The 20,562-nt window shown below is 41.3% G+C and overlaps 1 protein-coding gene across 7 annotated transcripts in view; it reads left to right on the plus strand.

Annotated features, from left to right (window-relative positions):
- sdk2b (sidekick cell adhesion molecule 2b) overlaps positions 1-20,536 on the plus strand; it is a 235,910-nt gene extending 215,374 nt beyond the window's left edge. For 2 of the 7 annotated variants that reach the window (XM_053854712.1, XM_053854719.1), the window contains exons 38-46: positions 850-987; positions 1,544-1,753; positions 1,823-1,948; positions 2,962-3,126; positions 3,206-3,346; positions 5,620-5,779; positions 12,184-12,301; positions 16,812-16,868; positions 17,730-20,536. In XM_053854712.1, the coding sequence (XP_053710687.1) occupies positions 850-987; positions 1,544-1,753; positions 1,823-1,948; positions 2,962-3,126; positions 3,206-3,346; positions 5,620-5,779; positions 12,184-12,301; positions 16,812-16,868; positions 17,730-18,152 (1,538 nt within the window). In that variant the 3' untranslated portion in view covers positions 18,153-20,536. The remainder of the gene's footprint in view (positions 1-849; positions 988-1,543; positions 1,754-1,822; positions 1,949-2,961; positions 3,127-3,205; positions 3,347-5,619; positions 5,780-12,183; positions 12,302-16,811; positions 16,869-17,729) is intronic. The other 5 variants (XM_053854713.1, XM_053854714.1, XM_053854715.1 and 2 more) reach the window with 5 other exon arrangements.
- Positions 20,537-20,562: the final 26 nt, after the last annotated feature.

Genomic DNA, 20,562 nt, shown 5'->3' on the forward strand with positions numbered 1-20,562 from the left:
GCTCTCTGCAGGACGACGCCATAAAAAAAAATACATTTGGAATTTGAATAAGTGGCTGAGTTCCAGAGTTTTATAACAACTTCACCACTTGCTTCAGGCCAGGCTGGTTCAGATGTTAAGAAATGTGGTGGGCTTAAGCCCAAGTTGATCTAGTGAGCAAATTTTCTTTTATACTCTCACCATCTGACAACATCAAATCGAGGGTGTGTCAAGTGTCTATAAGATGTTGGCTGAGTGACAGACTGCGCGGGCTGCTTTTGGGCTGCTCACATTTCCAGTGCGCTCTTGGTTTATGCTGATTCATATACTGTATGGCTGCACTGTTCGAATGCAGTAGCTTAAAGCAGCGTGAAAACATTCACCAAATATCGTCTCCAAACTTAAGCTTTGCTCAAATAACGTTTTGTGATGGAGTAGTGGCAACATGATAATATGAAGTGACCGGGATGGACAAGAGAAGAAACCGATTTTTCAGAGGGACAGCTCATGGCGAGATGTTTGGAGACAAAGTTGGGGAGGTCCGGTGGTTTGACATGGCAAACCTGTTGGACAAAGAGGAAGATAAGTCTTGCGATAAAGGTGGACATGGAGAAGATAAGTGTGACCAGGGAGGCTGCACAAAATAGGTTAGGATAGAGGCTGCTGACCTGAAATTCTAGAAGACGGAGAAGAAGAAGGAAGAGGGAAGACTTGGCTCCAGCACACCATTAAAGATCTGCAAAAGAAGCTTCCTCAAATGTTCCACTCCACTAGTTATATGAGCCAAAGGAGAAAAGGGTTTCAAAATACAAGCCTGTCACCAAAAGGGAGACTTTCCGGAGCTTCTGACCCCTAACTTTGTCTTATTAGCACCCAGCGCTCCAAGCTTCATCCACTTCAGTGAGCTGACCACCACCTCGGTCAATGTGTCCTGGGGAGAGCCCACCTTGCCAAACGGCATCATTGAAGGCTACCGACTGGTCTACGAACCGAGCGCGCCTGTTGATGGTAAGTCTGGGCGAGCTCATTTGTCCACTGGTTATGAACCCAAATAAACGTCTTGATTTCTGAGGCTAAAATGCGTTTCATTCTTTCTGCAGTAATGAACATTTGAATGTGTTTAACTAAATTCACTAAACTTGCAGCTCTGTCCTTGTCTGTTTTGCTTATATTCTGCGGCGCTTTTTCAGCTGGCAAGCGTTTGTTCTTCTGTTGCTAAGATTTTGTTGTTGCTTGGGGCTTATTCTTAATAAAGCTTAAGCTTTTGTGCTTGTATACCTTCTTCACCAGTGAAATTAAAGTGCAGATGTTAAAGCGCTGCCTTTGCTGGCAGGAAAAACATTTAATGAGACACAAAAAAGTGAAGTTATGTTGCTTAAGTGCCAGTTTAATGGTGCACTTAAACAATACAATATTTTCAACCTTCATAAAATTCGAACCTTCATTTGACTTCCCACACTAACTGACTAGATCCTTCTGTGTGTGCTGCTCACCTGTCCCGAGTGTGTGCCCTGATTGGCTCGGCCCGTGTAAGATTTGCCCCAAATGTGATGTGTCTATCCAGAGTCTTCAGTGGCCTGTGCCGACTGTCTCCACTCCCCCTCCCCCCCAGGCGTCAGTAAGACCGTCATAGTGGACGTGAAGGGATCAGGCCCTCTCTGGTTAAAGCTCAAGGACCTCGTGGAAGGAGTCACCTACAACTTCCGTATCAGAGCCAAGACTTTCATCTATGGGCCTGAGGTGGAGGCTAACATCACCACCGGTCCAGGAGAAGGTACACTGCCATATTTCTGCTCTGCAAATTGCACATTTGAATTTAATATAAATACTTCTGATCCCTCAGGTGCTCCTGGACCTCCAGGAGATCCCTTCATTACACGCTACGGTTCTGCTTTAACCATCCACTGGACAAGCGGCGACCCAGGCCGTTCTCCCATTACACGCTACGTAATAGAGGCCAGACCTTCTGGTGAGTTTCCCCTAACACAGCCATATGTGATGTGCTAAATCCAAGTGGTCTTAAGTGTCAACATCTGCTGCTGAAAAGTCTCCATCACTTTTGCTTTAGAAGTTTATTGATCACTTTGCAGAGGTTTTGAACCAGTAGTGTCTAACATCGGGGGCTATAGATAGTTTTTGGTGGCAGAAGGAGTTGGTAGATGCACTAAATCTGCTTGCAAGTGTTCCCACTTTACTGTAGTTGTTCGGTGAAGTAGCTAAAGGGTTACTCTTGTGTCAGACTGCAGCGTCAGGGGACTGAGTATTACTGCTCACAAAGTACAGACTCAATATGTGGCTGGGCTCCAATACACTTCTGGACCCCCTCTGGGAAATGTCTTCTTTATACATCTCTATTGTGCCTCAGAATCTCAGGCTTCTAGCATTGCAGCACCTCTTGGGTCCTTCACACACAGGTTTAATCATTCCTTTTTGTTCATCATATGGATCACTGGCAAACTGACACGTCTGAACTGGGCCACTCTCAATGAAAACATAATGAGACAGCTACATTTCACAGATGATGGGAAAGATTTCTCAATGGATTGCTATGTTTTTATGGTTCTATGTTGTGCAAACTCATACAATCCTCAATTGGTAGCTTTGTTATGAAATTTGCACTGTTCATAAATGAGAAAAAAATGTCCTTTATCACCATGAATTGAAAGGTATTAACCAAAGTGCTCAGGTAGATTAACAGCTAATGCACTTTAGAAGCGAATCTGGCTAAAGAGCTTACAGGCTTTGTGCAATTGCATTTTAATGACTGGAACTGTTTTCTGAGTGACTTATTCACCCTGATCTCCATATTAGGATAAGATGCCCAACGTGTCTGAAACTTTTTTTTTTGAATGTTTTTTTGTCCAAGAATCCAAGTTAAACTCCCTGGTTACAGCAAATTTTAAAATAGGACGCAGTAAAACTTTTTTTTTTTTTTTTCCTGCTTAAGGATCACGTTCATGTCTGTCTCCCTTATAACAACAGATGAGGGACTGTGGGACATCCTTATCAAGGACATCCCAAAGGAAGTGACATCACACACTTTTAACATGGATATACTGAAGCAAGGGGTTAGCTACGACTTCCGGGTGATTGGTGTCAACGACTACGGATATGGCTCTCCAAGTCAAACATCTCCGTCTATATCTGGTAAGTATCGCTCGACTTTTATTTGAAGCTCTGCCATTATTCATACATAAAATAACTGCTCTGTCTGTTGCTCGTCCAGCTCAAAAAGTGGCCCCCTTTTACGAGGAGTGGTGGTTCTTGGTTGTGGTGGCGCTAGTGGGCCTCATTTTTGTCCTGCTCTTGACCTTCATCCTCATTATCCGAGGACAGAATAAGAAGTACGCCAAGAAGTCGGAGTCAGGTGAGTGATGACGAGCCATTCGCCAAATATTTAGCAGTCACTCCGGCACAGTTGAAGCGAGAAGCAAATAGAAGGTTTGAGCCCAGGGCACATCGACCTTTACTATCGACAAAGCTCTCCCACTAAAAAGTCTAGCCACAACAAAAGTTGTAAACCTGCGAATAACTAAGTTAGAAAGCTGATATGATATGCGTGTTAAGGGCAGCTTTAACACTGAACTGGGCAAGAAGTTTTGGGTCCTTCTGGTATTTGTGTAAAGTTAAAATAAATATGTTTTCCCAAACTCTGTAAGAACTTAGCACCAAAATAATAAATAAACAAGACATGTAAAGAGCCCTTCAAGCTGTTGCTGTAGGGAGCTGCAACAAGGAGGCTGAAGGAGCCAGACGGTTAAGCCTTTCCGTCTCATTTATATGAGGTAGCTAACCTTGAAGTACAACTACTCTCTTAAACGAGTGGCCAGAACACTCACAGCTTTCTATTCTGACAAGCCGAAATATATGTGCTGCATAAAAAGGTCCTGGGCTCTTCAAGAATTCACTTTGAACATCCATGAAATTCTGACAAGACTGGATACAGTCCCTTCTGAGATAAATACTTGGAAAGTATTGTTCATTTATCTGTATTTGAGAAATAATGCCATCAAAATCACTTTCATCTTTCAATAACTTCGAATTCATCCTGCATTCAACCTACTTGCCCAGGAAAGCTCCTTTATACTGCTCTCATTTTGTGCTTGTTTTGTGCTGATCTTTGGATGTGTTGCTTTGCTCTCAAGCTCAAGCTCTCGCTCTCTGACCTAAGGAACTTCAAATGAATAGTCATGAGCAAAGATACAATATTGAGTCCACAAAATCCTAAAAGTGAGGCCCAACAAAACCATGCAAAATGGAGTTGGACAAAACAAATATAGACTGGACCTTGAGGGAACAGATAAATATATTCAAGCCTAGAGTACAAGACTCAACCAGCATGCAAACAAATCCATAAAGGCCAGGCCTTAACAATTCAGAAGATGCCTTTTGAGACAAAAGTTGCTCATTTAAAATTAAAAAGAAACCTTGAGAGCACCTAGTCAGATGCAACTTTTTGGAGTTGAAATAATGAACCAACTTTGTTAAAGCATCACCGCACTCCTAAATTCTATCTGACAATTGGCTCTTGGGTTCTTCAACGTCCAAAGGAGCAAGGATTCAGTTTTAACCTGTCATGTCATCATCAACATGTGATCTTTTCATTTTAAATATTTAGGTTTTCTGTTAGCATTTTTAATAAAGGGTTTGCAGGTTAAGTCTGAGAAAAGGAGGAGAGCCTCACAGATGCAGTGGTGCGCTGTCATTCTGTCTATTCAGTGGTGCCCCTGACATCAGCTGGTATTTCCCACAGCTCAGCACTTTTTACCATAGTCAGTTTAGCTGCCTGTGGGAGAGGGGAGGGGGGGTCCCTCAGGTCACTGCCCATTTTTCTGACCGGCGAAGAGAAAACAAGGGGTCCCTTCACTCATGACAAAGACCCTCTCAGACCAGTCCAGTGAGGAATGTGGCTCAGGCCGCCAGACTGACCTTATGCTTGTTCGAGTTTGTGTGTTTGTACAATGAGCACTTGACCTCAAAAAGCCCAGAACAACTGTAGCAATCCTGGTTGCCTTTAAGCTTACATTTTCATGGCATTTTTTTTTAACTTGGAAAGCCACTGATAGAGCCACATTTAATGTCAGTGTGTTCATAGAAAATGACATTTTCGTTTCGGCGCCCCTCAGATGAGGGCACTTGAGTTCATAAGCAATCTTTCTGAGCCGCTATTGGTCAGCAAGGTTGTATTTTAAGTTTAGGCACAATACGGTTTACGAGCAACAGCCTCTGAGGCACATCGTACAAGGTCATACTTTCGCTCGGAACGGCAGGACACCATGAACAGAGTTGATGGTCTGGAACCAAGTGATACGCATGTTCGGTTGAACTCACTGTAGCATGGGGGTGGAAACAAATTCATTCTTGGTGCGCTGTATATTCTGAGCCATGCACCCACATTCAGTGACGGTCCTTCATTCAGAATTCCTTAATAACCCTAAAATGAGGGCCTGGGGTTATAAAAACAAGATACTAGCTAAACTGTTGGAGCTCTGACCTTCTCTTTTCAAGCCATTGTGTATTTATTCACCATTTGTCCTCTGTGAGTCAACGTTTGGACATATTTACTGCTAAAGTCAATGAATGAGTTTTTCATCCACCCGGACACTAACCAGTCTGCCTATCCGGCCTGTGGTCACACAGTGTCTCTCTACGTTTGTCCAGGTAATAACTCCAACTGTAATGCTCTGACCCATGGGGACATGGTGAGTCTGGATGAAGGACGATTTCCTGCTTTGGAACTGAACAACCGGCGTCTCTCTGTGAAAAACTCTTTCTGCAGGAAAAACGGAGTCTACACAAGGTCAGTGGTCGACACACACAACATTCGGACCACGAACGAAATTGGGGTTATTTCATTCGCCGCATTTCTCAAAGGAGCATATAAATGGCACCGGCGGTCCTCAAAGCTAGAATCCAATCTAAAAAGTTGAAAACAGGGTCTCTTGGCAGGTAGCGGTCAATATGGAAACATCAGAATCAATAGACCTGTTGACAGAGCTGACGGTTTTTGTTCTGTTCTTAGTCACTGACAGGTATGTTCATCATCCAAAACCAAGCCACACGTTTATTCCTTGTACACACTTTCATCTAAGCATAACTTACATTCGCTTTGAAATATTTTAACCACAGCTGAAGTGTGTTGAAAATGAAAACAAGCCTACCTGCCGACTGACTGTCGGAAGGTAGAAGTAGCTAGTAATAATAACTACAATGGTTACATCAGAATATTTTCTGAAACCAACCATCTATCCTTCACTAACTGCTGGAGCACGGTAGAGGAGGCTGTGACGTACTCTGCAGCCAGTTACATTCGCCACACTGTAAACTGTCTCACTGTGCTCACTAAGCCGGTCGAATCTTAAGTATAATTAAACATAGTCAATTCTGCTCCAGTTGAAATGAGAATGAGAAATTAAATAAATACCATCTGCTCCAGAAATAATCTGTTGCATTTTGTAAAAATGCTATTTGTTATTCCCACTGATGAACAACCCAAACTGCTCTCCCTAGCAGAATTCTCTGTCTCACTTGAAGTGAAAGAAAGTACAAATGTACTTTTCCCAAGTAGTTTCTTCTTCCTTTTATTTATTTCACAGAACATAATGGAGGTTAAATGCAGGCACCTTTACGTCTCATTATAGATATCTTTTTAGCACTGCTGGAGAGTGCTAGTGCGATTGAATTATCCCTTATGTCAAGATAAAATTAAGTGTGACAGCCAACAACTATACTCTGATCATAAGTTAGTTTAAAGTGTAAGTCAGTGCTGCAAAACATATTTCATCTCACTCTGCAATTTTGTACTTTATCTGTTTCTATGTTTACATTGTGTTAAAATATCTTCGTATTGTAAAAGCATGGCAGCTTGCCGCCTGGTGCTGGCACTAAACGTATTATTAATGATGCTTTTTTTTTTTTTTCTCATTTCGGAGCAACATTTGCTCAAGTTTCCAATGACGCCTAGCTGTGCTGAAAATAATAAGCTTGGTTGAATGTACAGGATAATAAAGATCAGCAACCATACGTGTACAGCGGATGTATCATCATACATTTTTATACATTTGGAATTCAGCAGTGGTCGAACCACCCACTGTTGAGACCATATCTCAGACCCATTGCTGGAATACTCTAGCAGGGGCCACAGATAGTAATGCACTAGGACCACCCAGTCTGCAATCTGACACCACCACCATTTAGTGAGGACATCACAGTCACTAAGCCCCTACCACAAGTTTACTTCAATCCCACATCAACCGCATAACAACTCTTTCATTGATCTGAGGATTGAAAAAGAGCAGAGAGAAGAATAGATCTTGTAATGTGCATACATATTGTCTTGTCACCTTTCTTTCGGTTTTTCTAAATGAAGTCCATCTAGATCTCCAGAGTCTTGTAAGTGCACTTGAAGATTGTTAGATACAGTAAGAGCACAAATGCTGATCAAAAATATGAGCAAATTATTTGTGTTTTTGCCCGTGTCATTACACTTCATTATCCATTTTTGACAACTTCAGAAGGTTTCTCAACATGTAACTCTGTCAATACTCATCATCCTTTGGTAATTTAGCATGAACTCTGGGTTTTGGTAGATTTGTTCTTTACCGCCTTGGAACCGAATTTGCAGTTTTGCTGACAAGAGAGTACGTGGCTGTGCCTGCATTTACAAGACCTTCTTTCTCACTGCCACTTGCTTCTGCCTGTCTTCTTCGTATCGTGGGTAATCATGGTCAAAAGTGATCCTAGTCTGATCAATGACAGAGAAGTGTTTAGATTGCCATGCTTCATGCATTCCTTCCACCAAGAAGTGTCAAGGCCTTGCACCCAGTGCGGGTGCAGAGGACTGCTACACCTATGGTGTCATACTGTGCATTCAATACTGCATGCCATTCAACCCAACTTTTATCTATTTTTCACATTGTGTGATTTTGATAGAGAAATATGTGTTTACTTAAGAATCCTACATCCAATTTTTCTTGTAGTCCGCCTCCTGTGTTGGGTCTCCGGTGCTTGAACATGCATTTGAAAGATGAAATGACAACAAATCCACTTTATGTGACATTAGATTTAGATTTTAGACTTGGCTACACATATTTGAAAACGCTGTACCCAGTTAGTCTGCAAGTGAGCTGTTACCATTCCTTTGAAGTAACATTTGAATAATCCACCTCCACCCCGATGCACACTGATAATTCCTATGAAGTGCTGCAATATTTAATTTAGCTTAAACATTCTATGATACATTATGTATTTCCGACCCAACTGACTCACAGCTTAGGTTTTTATTCCCTTGCTTTGGCTTTAGCTCAGAAGGCAGATCAACTTATCGGGTAAGATCTGATTCACCTGAAAGAACCAAAGTGAAGCAATTGCTGCCAGTAGTCTCAGTGTTCATAGGCAGTTAAATGCAATGATATTCACTGCATTATTGCTCACACACACACTGAGATCAGAAGCCGGGCATGCTGAGTAATCGCAACTGTATTGTGCCACTGATTTAATATTGTTTTCAGACCACTGAAATTGTCATCAAATGGGTGTGAAGGTGTGTAGTTTTTTTGTCCGGTGCAAACGCAAACCTTTATAAAGAATATTTAGCGTCACCATGTCATCTGTCTTTGTAATTTAAGTTTTGGCCAAAGGAATGTGGTGATTGACTGCGCTTAAGTGTTTGTACTGGCTCAACTTGACAACCCATAAGTCAAACGCCAAACTCAATTGGGATGTGCCTTCACTTGCTATCACACAAAACCAGAAAACCCTCTCAAAGAGATTCATTTTTTTTCCTCACATCAAACCAAATATATTCTTGGGGTCTGGCCACCCACAGTTGCGGATCATATCGTGAGCGTTTTAGACTTCGCAACTGTCGGTGGAAATCAGCCCTCTTGTATATTGGGGCTGTCAGAGTATTACGTTTGCCATGCGTGCCTGTATAACGGTTGAGGTTTCAGGAAATGATACAAAACCCCATCTCTTTCTAGTAAAGTAGTATTTTATGGGATCATTTGTGGTCTTGAGAGATTAGAGGTAACTGCCTCTTTTGAATCAACCACCCATAAGAGCCCTCACCTCCCATTTCTATCATTTTCATTGCCGATTGAAGAGCAGTATTTTTTTTGCTGGATTTTGCCGGAGACACAAAGACTACAGATATTTTAGGAGGTCCCGGTTAAGTACGGCAGTGTAGATTAAGGCGGTTTTAAATACTCTTGACTGACAAAGCCCCCGAACACTTAAGACATGTTAATGAGTCCCCACAGGCAATTGTAGCGAGAGTGAGAGCCTGGTAATGAGTTAAGACTGGGGGCACATTTGATTTCACCCCTCTGGTTCTCATTTATGTCGTCCGTGTAGCGCCGGCAGAAATTTCGCTGGGAGAGGATTAAGTGGACTCCTCTACATTCATGTGAGAAAGCTGATAAATATTTTACACCCCACTCAACAGTCGAGGGTGAAAGTGAGCTTGGGTACTGTCAATGTTTTGAAACAAGCAGTTCATCACCACGTCCCTATGGGCTAACAATAGCATTGCTCCACACGGGGTGTGTTATTAGGGGCCTTGTAGAGAGGACTGCTGAGCAATGCAAGTCAGTAAAGGTTACGGAGAGAATCCTTCTGGGGATGAGAAAGTCATTCAGGGCTGTGATTAAGTTTTCTAAACTTCATAGCAGAAAAGTTCTATATAGAAAAGAAAGTGTTTTTCATTGTAAAAGCAATGACTTTTGTATAAAGCCACAGGCCTGTGTCACCAAATTGCCTGTCCAAGATAAGGATGATGCACTGCTTGAAAGTATACTTGGTGATGATTCCATTCTCATGTTTCTTCAGTTTCTGCTGTTTTTAGCTGCTATATTACATGAGTTAGACGTTTGTTCTCTTTATAAGCGATTGTTTATATTCAAAAGACTATATAGCCTTGGACATTTTCCAGCAATCTCTTTTAAGTGTCTCCGTCTGGCATATTGTCTCATATCATTTAGTCATCGTGTCTTAGCCAGAACAATATCGCTGCATAAATGTGAAATAAAAAGCAATGCATGCTTTACCTTTGTTATTTATGAAGACAAACAGACTTTTTATATGCATTGCTTCGATGCTGAAGTGTATTTTATAAGTATAGCATATTTTTATTCAGAAAGTTTGTTTCTTAAGTGTATTCTCCCTTTAGTTTTCACAATGAGACATTCAACTTTGATATTACTAAGGATGGAGCTTGAAAATAAAAGATTAATTTTCAGTGTGACCTGAACTTTAGGATGGGAGTTTTTTTTTTTTTTTTTTATATATAATGACGTACCAGTCGTTGCAAATCACTTCAAAACTTTTACAGATTTACAGGTTTATCTGATCCACTGTTGACACTCTTCCTCATCTTTCAAGTGACAATGATGATGATGGTGGCTTGGCTTTTTTTTTTTACATTCCCGGTAAGCAGGGTTTTACCTGGCATCCGCCACGTCCCTGGACGCAGTGAAGTAGAGCAACAGCTAGCAATATGAGTTCCCATAAGCAAACCCATCTCCATTATTGTTCTTAAACTTTTTGCCAACACAACTGAAATACTAGCTACCTAGTGTCAGTGTTTATCTGCCTGACGGAAAATAGAGACAATTAAGAAAAATAATCAAACGAGAAGGTTATGTTTCATTGGCATCATTGTGAACAAAAAACAATGCAGAAAAAGACAAAAGACAAAAATGTCAGAGGCAACAACAATGTCAGTTTTATACTCTAGGAGGGCCACATAAATACAGTCAAAGGGCCTAAACTGCTACTTTTTTAGCAGCGGCTGTGAGCTTTACAGACCAAAAATCTTCACTATTCTCCCCGACACTCATGGCCATTCCATTGAATTAGATTAGATCATGTTCGATTTCATACACTCAAGTTTATTCAGCCGTAGTTTGCTTTGAGATTTCCCTCTGGAATTTCCCGTTTTGCCAACATCGCTTTCACCGTCTTCGTTCATTATTGTTTTTATTTGGAAAATATTTATGCTAATGCAGTTCAGAAATGTGGAGGCAGCTGTGTATTATGCAGCAGGATCCAGGCAAGTCAGCAGGAGTCCCAGAAGTCTCAACCCAAACCATCACCAATCGCATAGAAACAGACAGATGTTTGTGCTGCAGAACCAGAGGCTACTTTTATCAAAATAAACACCATTTATGGATTTTTATTTGCTCTGTTCAACTTCAGCTCCCTTCATGCAGCTGCCCTTTGCTCACGACTGTCATTCACATCCCCTTTAAACTTCGGTCTAAGTGGTGGTGGTGATCCCTGATGTCCAACGGTGACATTCAATCTATCATTCATGTGGCTGTGATCACATGTACCAGCGTGAAGCTGTCATTTGTCGCCCATTGGGCTTTTGACTGTATTATTGAGTCACAAGGGTTGCAGTTTGAAATTCAGCAGCCACGCCAAGAATTGAATCGAATAGACAGCTGTCTCACGAGTGTCCCAGTCTGCCACAAGACAAGACAGTGATGGACATGAAGTTCAAAAGCGGCGATTCCGTTTATGGGTTTTTATAAGTGATAATGAGGAACCTTTTGAAGAGACATAACGCTTCACTCACTAGAATGCAAAACATCTGTTTTTTTAAGGAAACATGTTTTTCATCCTCAAACATAGATGTGGATGAATGAAGACATTCAGTCATCTATGAAACTGAGTCATCTTGAAATAGTGTCCCACAAATGGTCCACTGACTCACTTTGGTCTTTAGGGTCATCGGAGTGTTCCAGGGCCAAGATGAGCCAAATAGCTTTGTGGTATTTTAACTGGCGGCGTAATCCGTGACATCAGTGTTGTGCGACGCAGGCATCTGATTGGCCAGCGGAGTGATGCGTCCAACCCTGCAACCTGGGGCATCATGATGTAACTACAGCACTGACCAGGCTCACAGTCAAATAACAGTTATTAAAACTTGCGATCAGTTTCTGTTTCTTTCCGTTGTGGCCATATTCTCTGCGCCTCAAGGGTTCGGGCAGTTAACTTTGTATTGTTAAAAGTTTTCTCAGTGGTACTGAGATGTGGAGCTGACTTGTAGTTCACTTTCCTTTTCTTCATGATGTACTTGAGGTTTGAGGTTCAGACATTGACATGTTTCTTTATGTCCCAGTTCCAGCTCATGTGGTGGTGTTTGAAAGTACAATCTGATGTTACCTGAAACCTTTCCTGACTTGAATCTTTCCTTCCCAGGTCTCCTCCCAGGCCAAGTCCTGGTAGCCTCCACTACTCCGATGAAGACGTGAGCACCAAGTACAACGTGGAGAGCAGCAGTCTGACAGAAAAACCCTCTGAGATCTCAGACTCCCAGGTGCAGTAGCCACACTTATTCTGGTGTTACTTCTAACCTCATCTCCAGACAGTAAAAGACTCACTGTCTGATCGTGAAATCTGTCAATGTTTGCACACAGTCATCTCTTTGAATTCCTCCAGAATTCAGCTTCACATTTTTGCCTGTAAAGTGTTTGGTGTCGGTGCATAGTGTGACATCCTCTCTCTCACTCACTGGAATGTTGTTGGCCTGCAGTGCTCATGATATTTAACACTGGAACGCACATGGTTTTGTAAAACCAAGAAGGCTGGGAACATACTTGTTTTAACACATCCTTCAGAAGAACGTAATCTGTTGTAGTCCCCATCCTCTGCTTATCCTTATCATGTAGGGTTAGCCTTCCTTCAGTGCTCCATGCAGTGTTCATGAATGCACTGGGAACTATGTATTATTTTGTGAAATGTTTTTCATACAAGACAAAAATACTCTGGGGCCTTTGATGGAATCCACAACTCTACCTGGATATGAAATTATGCTTTTGTTCGGAGTCTGAAAAGCAAACACCCTTAGCCCTCTTAAATCCCAGGGAAGGGACATGACCATAAAATGCCTTATATAAATCATTGAGATGTTATGGGAGTCTGGTGCAGTGATTCAAAGACGGCAACTGAATATCTGCCTGAGTCAGATTCACTCACTGTTGTTGGCTCAGTGAAATGATGATGAACAAGGAATTTTTTTTTGATAAAGTCAGTAGTTTAACTAGAAAGGAACTTTATTCATTTTCTCAAATTTATGGTTAAGATTGAGACTTATAGAGCGTCAGAGTGCAGAAATACTACTGTTGTAACACATTTTATTATTTCAAATGACATTTTTAGGAGGTTGTGAAAAATAATGTGTGTTGAAATGACTGTGTTCAAATCCAAGTGTGCGAGCTCATTATTGTAGGCCCCTAAATAATAACCCTAAAAAATAATGTCACCCATCTTCAGCTATAGGGAGACCAAGAATAGAGCGCCCTCTGTGACTCTTCAATCTGTTCCATTCCAAATACAAACTGAAGACTAGCTGTTAGCACAAAAATATGCAGGTTTTTGTTTTTATCTGTGTTTGTTATGTAGAGGTTGTATGTTCACAATAATTTAGTTTGAATCCATTGCAATTTAAGTTCATTTTCCTCAAAGATTATGAAAGATAGCATTGATTTTGTTGATGTTAAGTTGGTCTGAACTTTCATTTCAAGGCAGCATCTTTTCCCTCCAAATGTTTACTTTTTCATCAAAACCACCCACTGTTTGGTGTCTGGACATTTCATTTCATGTGTGTTCCTTTGTTCCTTTGTCATAATATGTCATCCACAGATGTATCCATTTATTTAATTTTGTCCCTGTCCGGGTTTTGTTTTTTTTTTTCTCCCACATCTGTGGTTTTTAGTGGCTGCTTCTGATTCAACAGATGACAGTGATAGTGGAGGGAAGCTGCCCAGCATTTCCTTTGTTTGACTCCCACCTTTCATCCAGCGATGCTGTTCTTCTGAAATAAGCCGCACAAACATTTCTACACTCTTTAAGGATGGATTCCATCGCCAGAAATCTCTCCTCACTTGTAATGGTGGAGAAGATCAAACGGAAATGCGGTTCCAATGAATCGCTAATAACAGAAGCTTTCGCTGGCATGATAGCTTCCTGGTAAATGAAGCCTTTGGAGATTTCACTCCGTGCCTGACAGATCTAGCGTTTTCACTTACACTTTGTCAAGCGGCAGCGGCTGAACCTCACAACGATGGCGCATTTCAGAGTTTTCCCTTGGCTTTGATGGACTAAAAACACAGTGGCTTGCCTGTTAGCCAGCAGCTTGTCTGCTTTCCCTATGACACGGTGCCACATCAACACCCATTGCTTTGTCAAAATCCAAGAATGTCCTTTGAAGTTTTATTGAGCAGATAACTTCAGAGCTATCACTGCGACATTGTGCTCGTCTGCCCCCCTTAATCCTCAAGGCCCCTGCTGGCAGGAAAGTGTTGACTCTTTTATGACTCAATAGAGGTTTTTAAGACACCAACATTGATTTAGCAAAGGCCACCATTCCCCCCTCTACCTCCAGCGAAAGGCATTTGGATTTTGTCACAAGGCTGCAACCAGTCAGGTAAAGATGATCTAATCTATGAGTAAGAGCAGGAAGATTGTGTTCCTGCCGAGTGGCATTCCTCCAGTTTCAGTCACACATTCCCTTGATTTGTTTCTTGTCTGGATAAAAACTAAAGTAAAATTAAAGGTTATGAAAAACAAAGTCCACGTGTATTATAAATCACAGAATCTTAAGTGAAATTCATTTAAAATGTAATGTCAATACTTCTGTGAGGACAAAGATTATCGAGCATCAACAACAATCCATGGAATAAACCAAACACAAATCCCCACACGAACACATTTTAGAGGGACAAATCATTAAACTAAAAAAGCTCCTGAAATTCAGCACACAGTGCTGAGTTCTAGCGCTCTCTCATTACTAATGTAAATAAAGCATCCTAAAAAGCTATCGCAACACACATGTTGATGGCTTTTGGCACTTATTAATCCCCCCAGGACCTACATATACTGTTGTTGTCTTTGTTTCTGAAGTCCCCCGCCGGGTTCATTCCATCAAATGATGATGACCTCAGCATCCCCCCTCCCCCCTCATCTTTCTCTTGGCTAAAATCCATAACTGCAAGACAAAGGAACTGCAATGTTGGGGTTTACAAACTCTTTGGGGGGGAAGGGGAGACACCCATCTTGCTTTTAGAATCTTACATCATTATTAAAACATCTGGCGTATGGAGCTAAGCAGAAGGGGAAGTTTTGGTTTGCTCTTTGTGTAGGTGTATATTTTAACAGAGAGATATTGCTAACAGTTCCTTATTTCATAGTTCTCAGTTTACTGTTATGGATTGTGTGTGATTTACATTGGTCGCTAAATGTTTCAACAGAGATTGAAAGTAGCACTTTGTATAATAAGCGTTTAAAGGATATTCTAGTTGCACCCTTATCAGACTCAGGTCAAAGGCCTATAGTTGCTCTGAACAAGTCATTTCTAGCCAACTCAGCATACATCCCAAGCAGAAGTACATGTGCTCAATTCCACAAACACAGTGACGGCGTGATAATATGTAAATTCAGCAGACTAGTCAAGGTCTTCTACCCATTTTCTTTCTGTCGTAACCAATTCCAATGTGATCCTGAAGTGTGCTGATTAAAAACTGAGATGCTCTCTTTTCATTAAGTTCCACACATTTTCTAATTTTACATCAAATTGAATAGAGCACATCAACAGTGTGAGGCCGTTCTCAAAGGAATAAAGAGAGAGATACACAGAGGTTTGCTCTAGCAATTGGTTCATAATTTGATGTTATACTTCCATTTCAAGCTTCTCTGAACCCTGGATTACAAATATGAGCTACTTCATCCCTTTGCTGGTGAAGGAGTGCATATTTGTATTGGGTTTCTTGAGTCAGAACATCTGTTGGGGGCTCGCAGTGACCAATCAGGATCCAGAGGATGTAGTTCATCTTGTCAACGCTTGAGCTGCCCTCTTTCTGGAACGCACTCAGGAACACATTACTGGTGCATGAGGCTGCAAACAATGTTGTCATTGTTGAGCTGATTCTTTGGGGTGCGTTAAGAATAGTTGTGTATGCGGTAGTTTGTGAACTTAAAAAAAAAAGAATATGCTACGAGTCACCTGAAAAACTGCACTTGTTTTTTTGGAAACTGACCGACTCCTCCAATCATCGCGTCTAGTATTCTAACTGCTTACAAGTGTAAAAGGGAAACTATGTATAATGGCTGGGAATATAAACTGTAGTTATGGAAAGGGAATCTGAGCAGCCCAGCATGTGCAACACACATGTGCCCAGATGTGTTGCAGTGGTGCCTTGCAGCATGTCCCTGCATTCTTACCAAGACCTGCGTTTCTGTACAGAAGGTTAGAGACAGTGATGGAATGAGTGCGGGAGCCATACTCTGTAGCGGTTTAAGCCACCTACTGACTTCAATTCATAACATGAATACTTAGATTCTGAAACATTTAAATAGCTATCTATTTAAAGAGAAAATCTTGTTTAACAGACTCAATGAAAACAGCTTCAGTTTGGTGTCACAAGTGGGATGTTGACCTGGCAGTCCACTTAAGTAGTCTATGGAATTCCACGTGTGCCTTGAAAGCTCTACAGTAACCATTCAGTTATTGTGAGAGATGTATTCCAAATTCCAGTGCGAAAAGTGAAAAATATTCAACTTAGTCAATGTATTTTGTTGAAAAATGTAACCTATTAAAACCCACCTAGGCACTGTTAAAACAAATTTCTAAGAATTCCAATCAATTGATGATCTTCTAATTCCAATTCTCTAACTTTCCATTTACATGAAAGACTTAAGATGACTTTCATGCTATTATTTTCTTTTTCATAAACTGTTCATAATCAGTTCTCTCATCGTCACAACTCGCCCATCTGATTCATCTTGTTATGGTAATGTACTGTAAAACCCATTGTTCTGTTCACCCGTAGGAGGCGCTGGTGTTTTCATATGGGACAGGTGGTCTACATACACTTCCACTGCATTTGGTGAGGTTCCTGTGGCTGCTTGCTTTGAATGTTTCCTGTAGGCGACAAGTCCCATTCAGTGCCCCTCTCAGTTCCCTATGGTGGGCTCTAGACACCTACAACACCTTGAGACGCCGCCTGGCAGGAAGGACATGGAGACGAGAGAAGATTGTCTGCCCATGGGGATTATTAATCAAAAGATTAGTCTATGTAACCTTTCAGAGCGATTTGCTGCATATGACAACTGTTTGCTATATTACTGGTTATGGACTATACAGTAGGGCAAGTCACTTAAAGCGAGATACTCAGACATAACCACTTATCAAGTGAATTTACAAATGCTTGAGGACTATATTTGTGGAAGCACAGCTCTGTAGCTTTTTAACCTGGACTTGCAGGGTGAATTAGACACGTAATACATCCAGCGCTGGGCACTTTCTATATAAAGGATGAAACGTGCCTCGTTTCTTTTCCCTGAATATGATCTTACAGTAGTATGCTGCTGTGTCTCCTGTTGAGACAGACTGCTAATTTATTAATGCCTTTCGGAGCTTCCCTCGGTGAAAGTATAAATATTGATCCATCCAACAAACTAGAACTTATGCCTGTGCAGCTTTACCTTTGCTCCATGCCGATGGTCCATGTACAGTGCACGCCCCCATAGTTTTTCGTGATCATGCTTGAACTACGTGATCATCCTGTGTCTCTTTGTGGTATGTTGTCAAGTAAACTTGCATGTGTTCCTTCTGCTGTGGTCATTGTGACAGTGTCACTAGTCAAATGATGCATCATTTCACGACCATGGCCATTTGAAGCGTCAACATACCTTGCACATAGAAGTGGAGCCTGTGGATGTTATTAAGGTGTCTCTCTACCTCACAGGGCAGCGACAGCGAGTACGAGGTGGACCCTAATCGGCAGAAAACGCACTCTTTCGTCAACCACTACATCAGCGACCCCACCTACTACAACTCCTGGCGCAGACAGCAAAAGGGCATATCCCGAGTCCAGGCATACAGCTACACCGAGTCCGAATCGGGCGAGCCGGATCAGTGCGCCCCACCGCCTCTGCCGCCACTACCTCCTTTGCCACCGCAGCTTAGTTCGCCTACACCGCAACCCCAGCAGGCACAAGGACAACCCCAAGGGCAAGGCAGCCTGTTTAGGCCAAAAGGAAGTCGGACTCCAACCCCCTCCCAGCAGAGCTCCAATCCTCCCAGCCAACACAGCACCCTCTACAGGCCACCAAGCAGTCTAGCCCCTGGCTCACGAGCCCCGATTGCAGGCTTCTCATCATTTGTGTGAAAGGTAACGGAAAGGACAACACAATTTCAAGATATGCGGCAAGCGTTTTGGCAACTATTTTAAGTTATTTTCGCCAGGTAAAACCTTTTTTTATATAAGCGATTGATGTGTGAAGCTTTTCTTCTTTTTCTTTGCTTTTTTTTTAAATTCATATTCTCACTTTTATTTTTGCTAACTGAACTGATTGCATGACTTTTTTTGTATTTTTTTAGTTATTTCTTTGCACAGTTTGTCAGGTGCTGTACAAAGTCACAACAATCTGAAGAGACATAAATATAAATATATATATATAGCTGTATCTAGAAAGAAGAAAAACATCCCAGAGCACACCATGCATTGATCGCAAATAACCCTGTCTAATGGAGCCGTGTTGTGGAATTGAAAGATAAATATGTTTGTCTTGAAGATGCCAAAATGAACACATTTTTAGACATTGGCGGGATGAGTTCTTCACACCAGACACTGGAGCAACAACCGTGGAACACTGGCCAATAGCACACAAAGCAAAGACCACGACAGGTTACATGTGGTCGGACTGTTGGTGCCTGAAGGATTGTGCGGATACAGAAACTGACTTTATATCTGTACAAGTGTAATTCTGTGAGCGTGCTCCAGTGGATCGATGGTGCCTTGATAGAGGCAAAACAACTGTATTCCACACCACCTGAGTAACACAGTGGAGTACTTGCTTTATTTTGTTTATAAATCTGTTTGTTGCCTCACATCTGCTAAGTTCCACAGAGTTAGAAAACCAAGAACTGAACTGACAAACTCTATGAATTCAATGTTTGCTCATTTTTTTTCCTGTTGTTTTTCCACACCATGCTGAATGAGTCACTCTATTAATTCACAAGAACGTGAAGCAGCAGTGACGCTGCACCAGGTTATGATGTCAAGTAATCTTCTTTCACCGTTTTGTGTGATCATGATGCAACCACACTGCTACATAGCAAAATTACTACTATTGATGGGTAGATGAGGTATCATTAAACAGTATTGTACGGTTGATGAAATATTTTTGGAGGCCACTAGATGGTGTTTAGCAACAGTGTGAGGTTTCATTGAATTAGTTGTTCAAGTCCCAACATTTTACAACAGGCACTGCCCTCTGGTGGCCGCTGAAAATCTGGACACTGTTTCACGAAACCTTAGCAATTTTTCAATACTTTGTCATGTGTCTCATCTACCCATCTCTAATCAATTGTCAGCGGTCGGTATGAGTTCACGTACTGGTCATTAGAGTGCCATCTTATGTCAAAAAATGGTTGAATAAAGCTAGGAAATTCACTACTGTGAACTATTTTAAACAAGTGTGTTAAGCAGATGCAGTGAATTCACAGTGCAGTATTAGTTTTGAGCACTATATTTGAGTGTTGAAATTGAAGTATAATATTATACAATGCTACAGACATTAACAGGCTTGAATGACTTAATTTCACACTCAAGTACTTTACTGAAATGCTGTTATACAGTATATAAATGAGACTACGCTGAATCATGTATTTAATCTTCCTTATTTAATGCTTTATATTTCTGTATCAGACATGTCAAAGGTTAAATATAATTTGATTCCAAGTGAGAAGTTAGAGGTTTCTTAAGATATAGTAGGAGTGACTGTATTTGTTAGTATCAAAGTACTACCTAAATTTGCGGTTTTACAGTGGAATAATGGGATTTATTTTTTTGTGCTGCCTTTCTGACTGACTTTCAAAAACCAGTTTTCAATTACAAAAATGGAGCCACCGCCAAAATTGTTTACTCACAATGATTGTGATGGCCAGTGTTTATTCCACTTCCGTGTAACCAAGGTCAAAGTCGAACCTCTCAGAAGTTGTATTAAGTTCTACTATCTGCAGAAATAGTTTTGTGGAAGCCAATTCTGATGTTGTCTTGTCATCAAGGACGAATTTCCAGTCGCCTTCACCACACGTGTCTCAGATAGCTTGTCGCCACAATATGTTTTCAGATGTGATCTTTCATAGACAAGTGTGGTAAACACTCCAAAGAAAATGTAGCGGTGTGGATGTGGCATCTGTTTGTACTCTTCCGGTGCGAGTATTGATTTTGTGCGCGCGGACGTGCATGTGACATGTTTTCATTTGTTCATTAGCTTTACGTGTCATTCACTGCCAGTCAGGGTGAAAGGAGAACTTCTTGCACCTGGAGGTGAGCGCTACGCTGAGTCATTGAACCTCCTCGTACTCTAGAAACAATCGCTGGTGTGTTGCTACCTTCAGAAGGTAAAAAAAAAAATCTATATATATATCCATCATGGCTTTGTTGATTTTTCTCTGTGGGTGATTTCATTTTAGCGCAGCAGCCTGCCATGCTTCTGAATGAATATACACTCTGATCACATTTCTGAAATAAATTATTTTTCAATGTTTGCCATTCTAGTTTATGTTTTCAC

The sequence above is a fragment of the Synchiropus splendidus genome, chromosome 1 (assembly GCF_027744825.2).
Source record: "Synchiropus splendidus isolate RoL2022-P1 chromosome 1, RoL_Sspl_1.0, whole genome shotgun sequence".
Classification (NCBI taxonomy): domain Eukaryota; kingdom Metazoa; phylum Chordata; class Actinopteri; order Syngnathiformes; family Callionymidae; genus Synchiropus; species Synchiropus splendidus.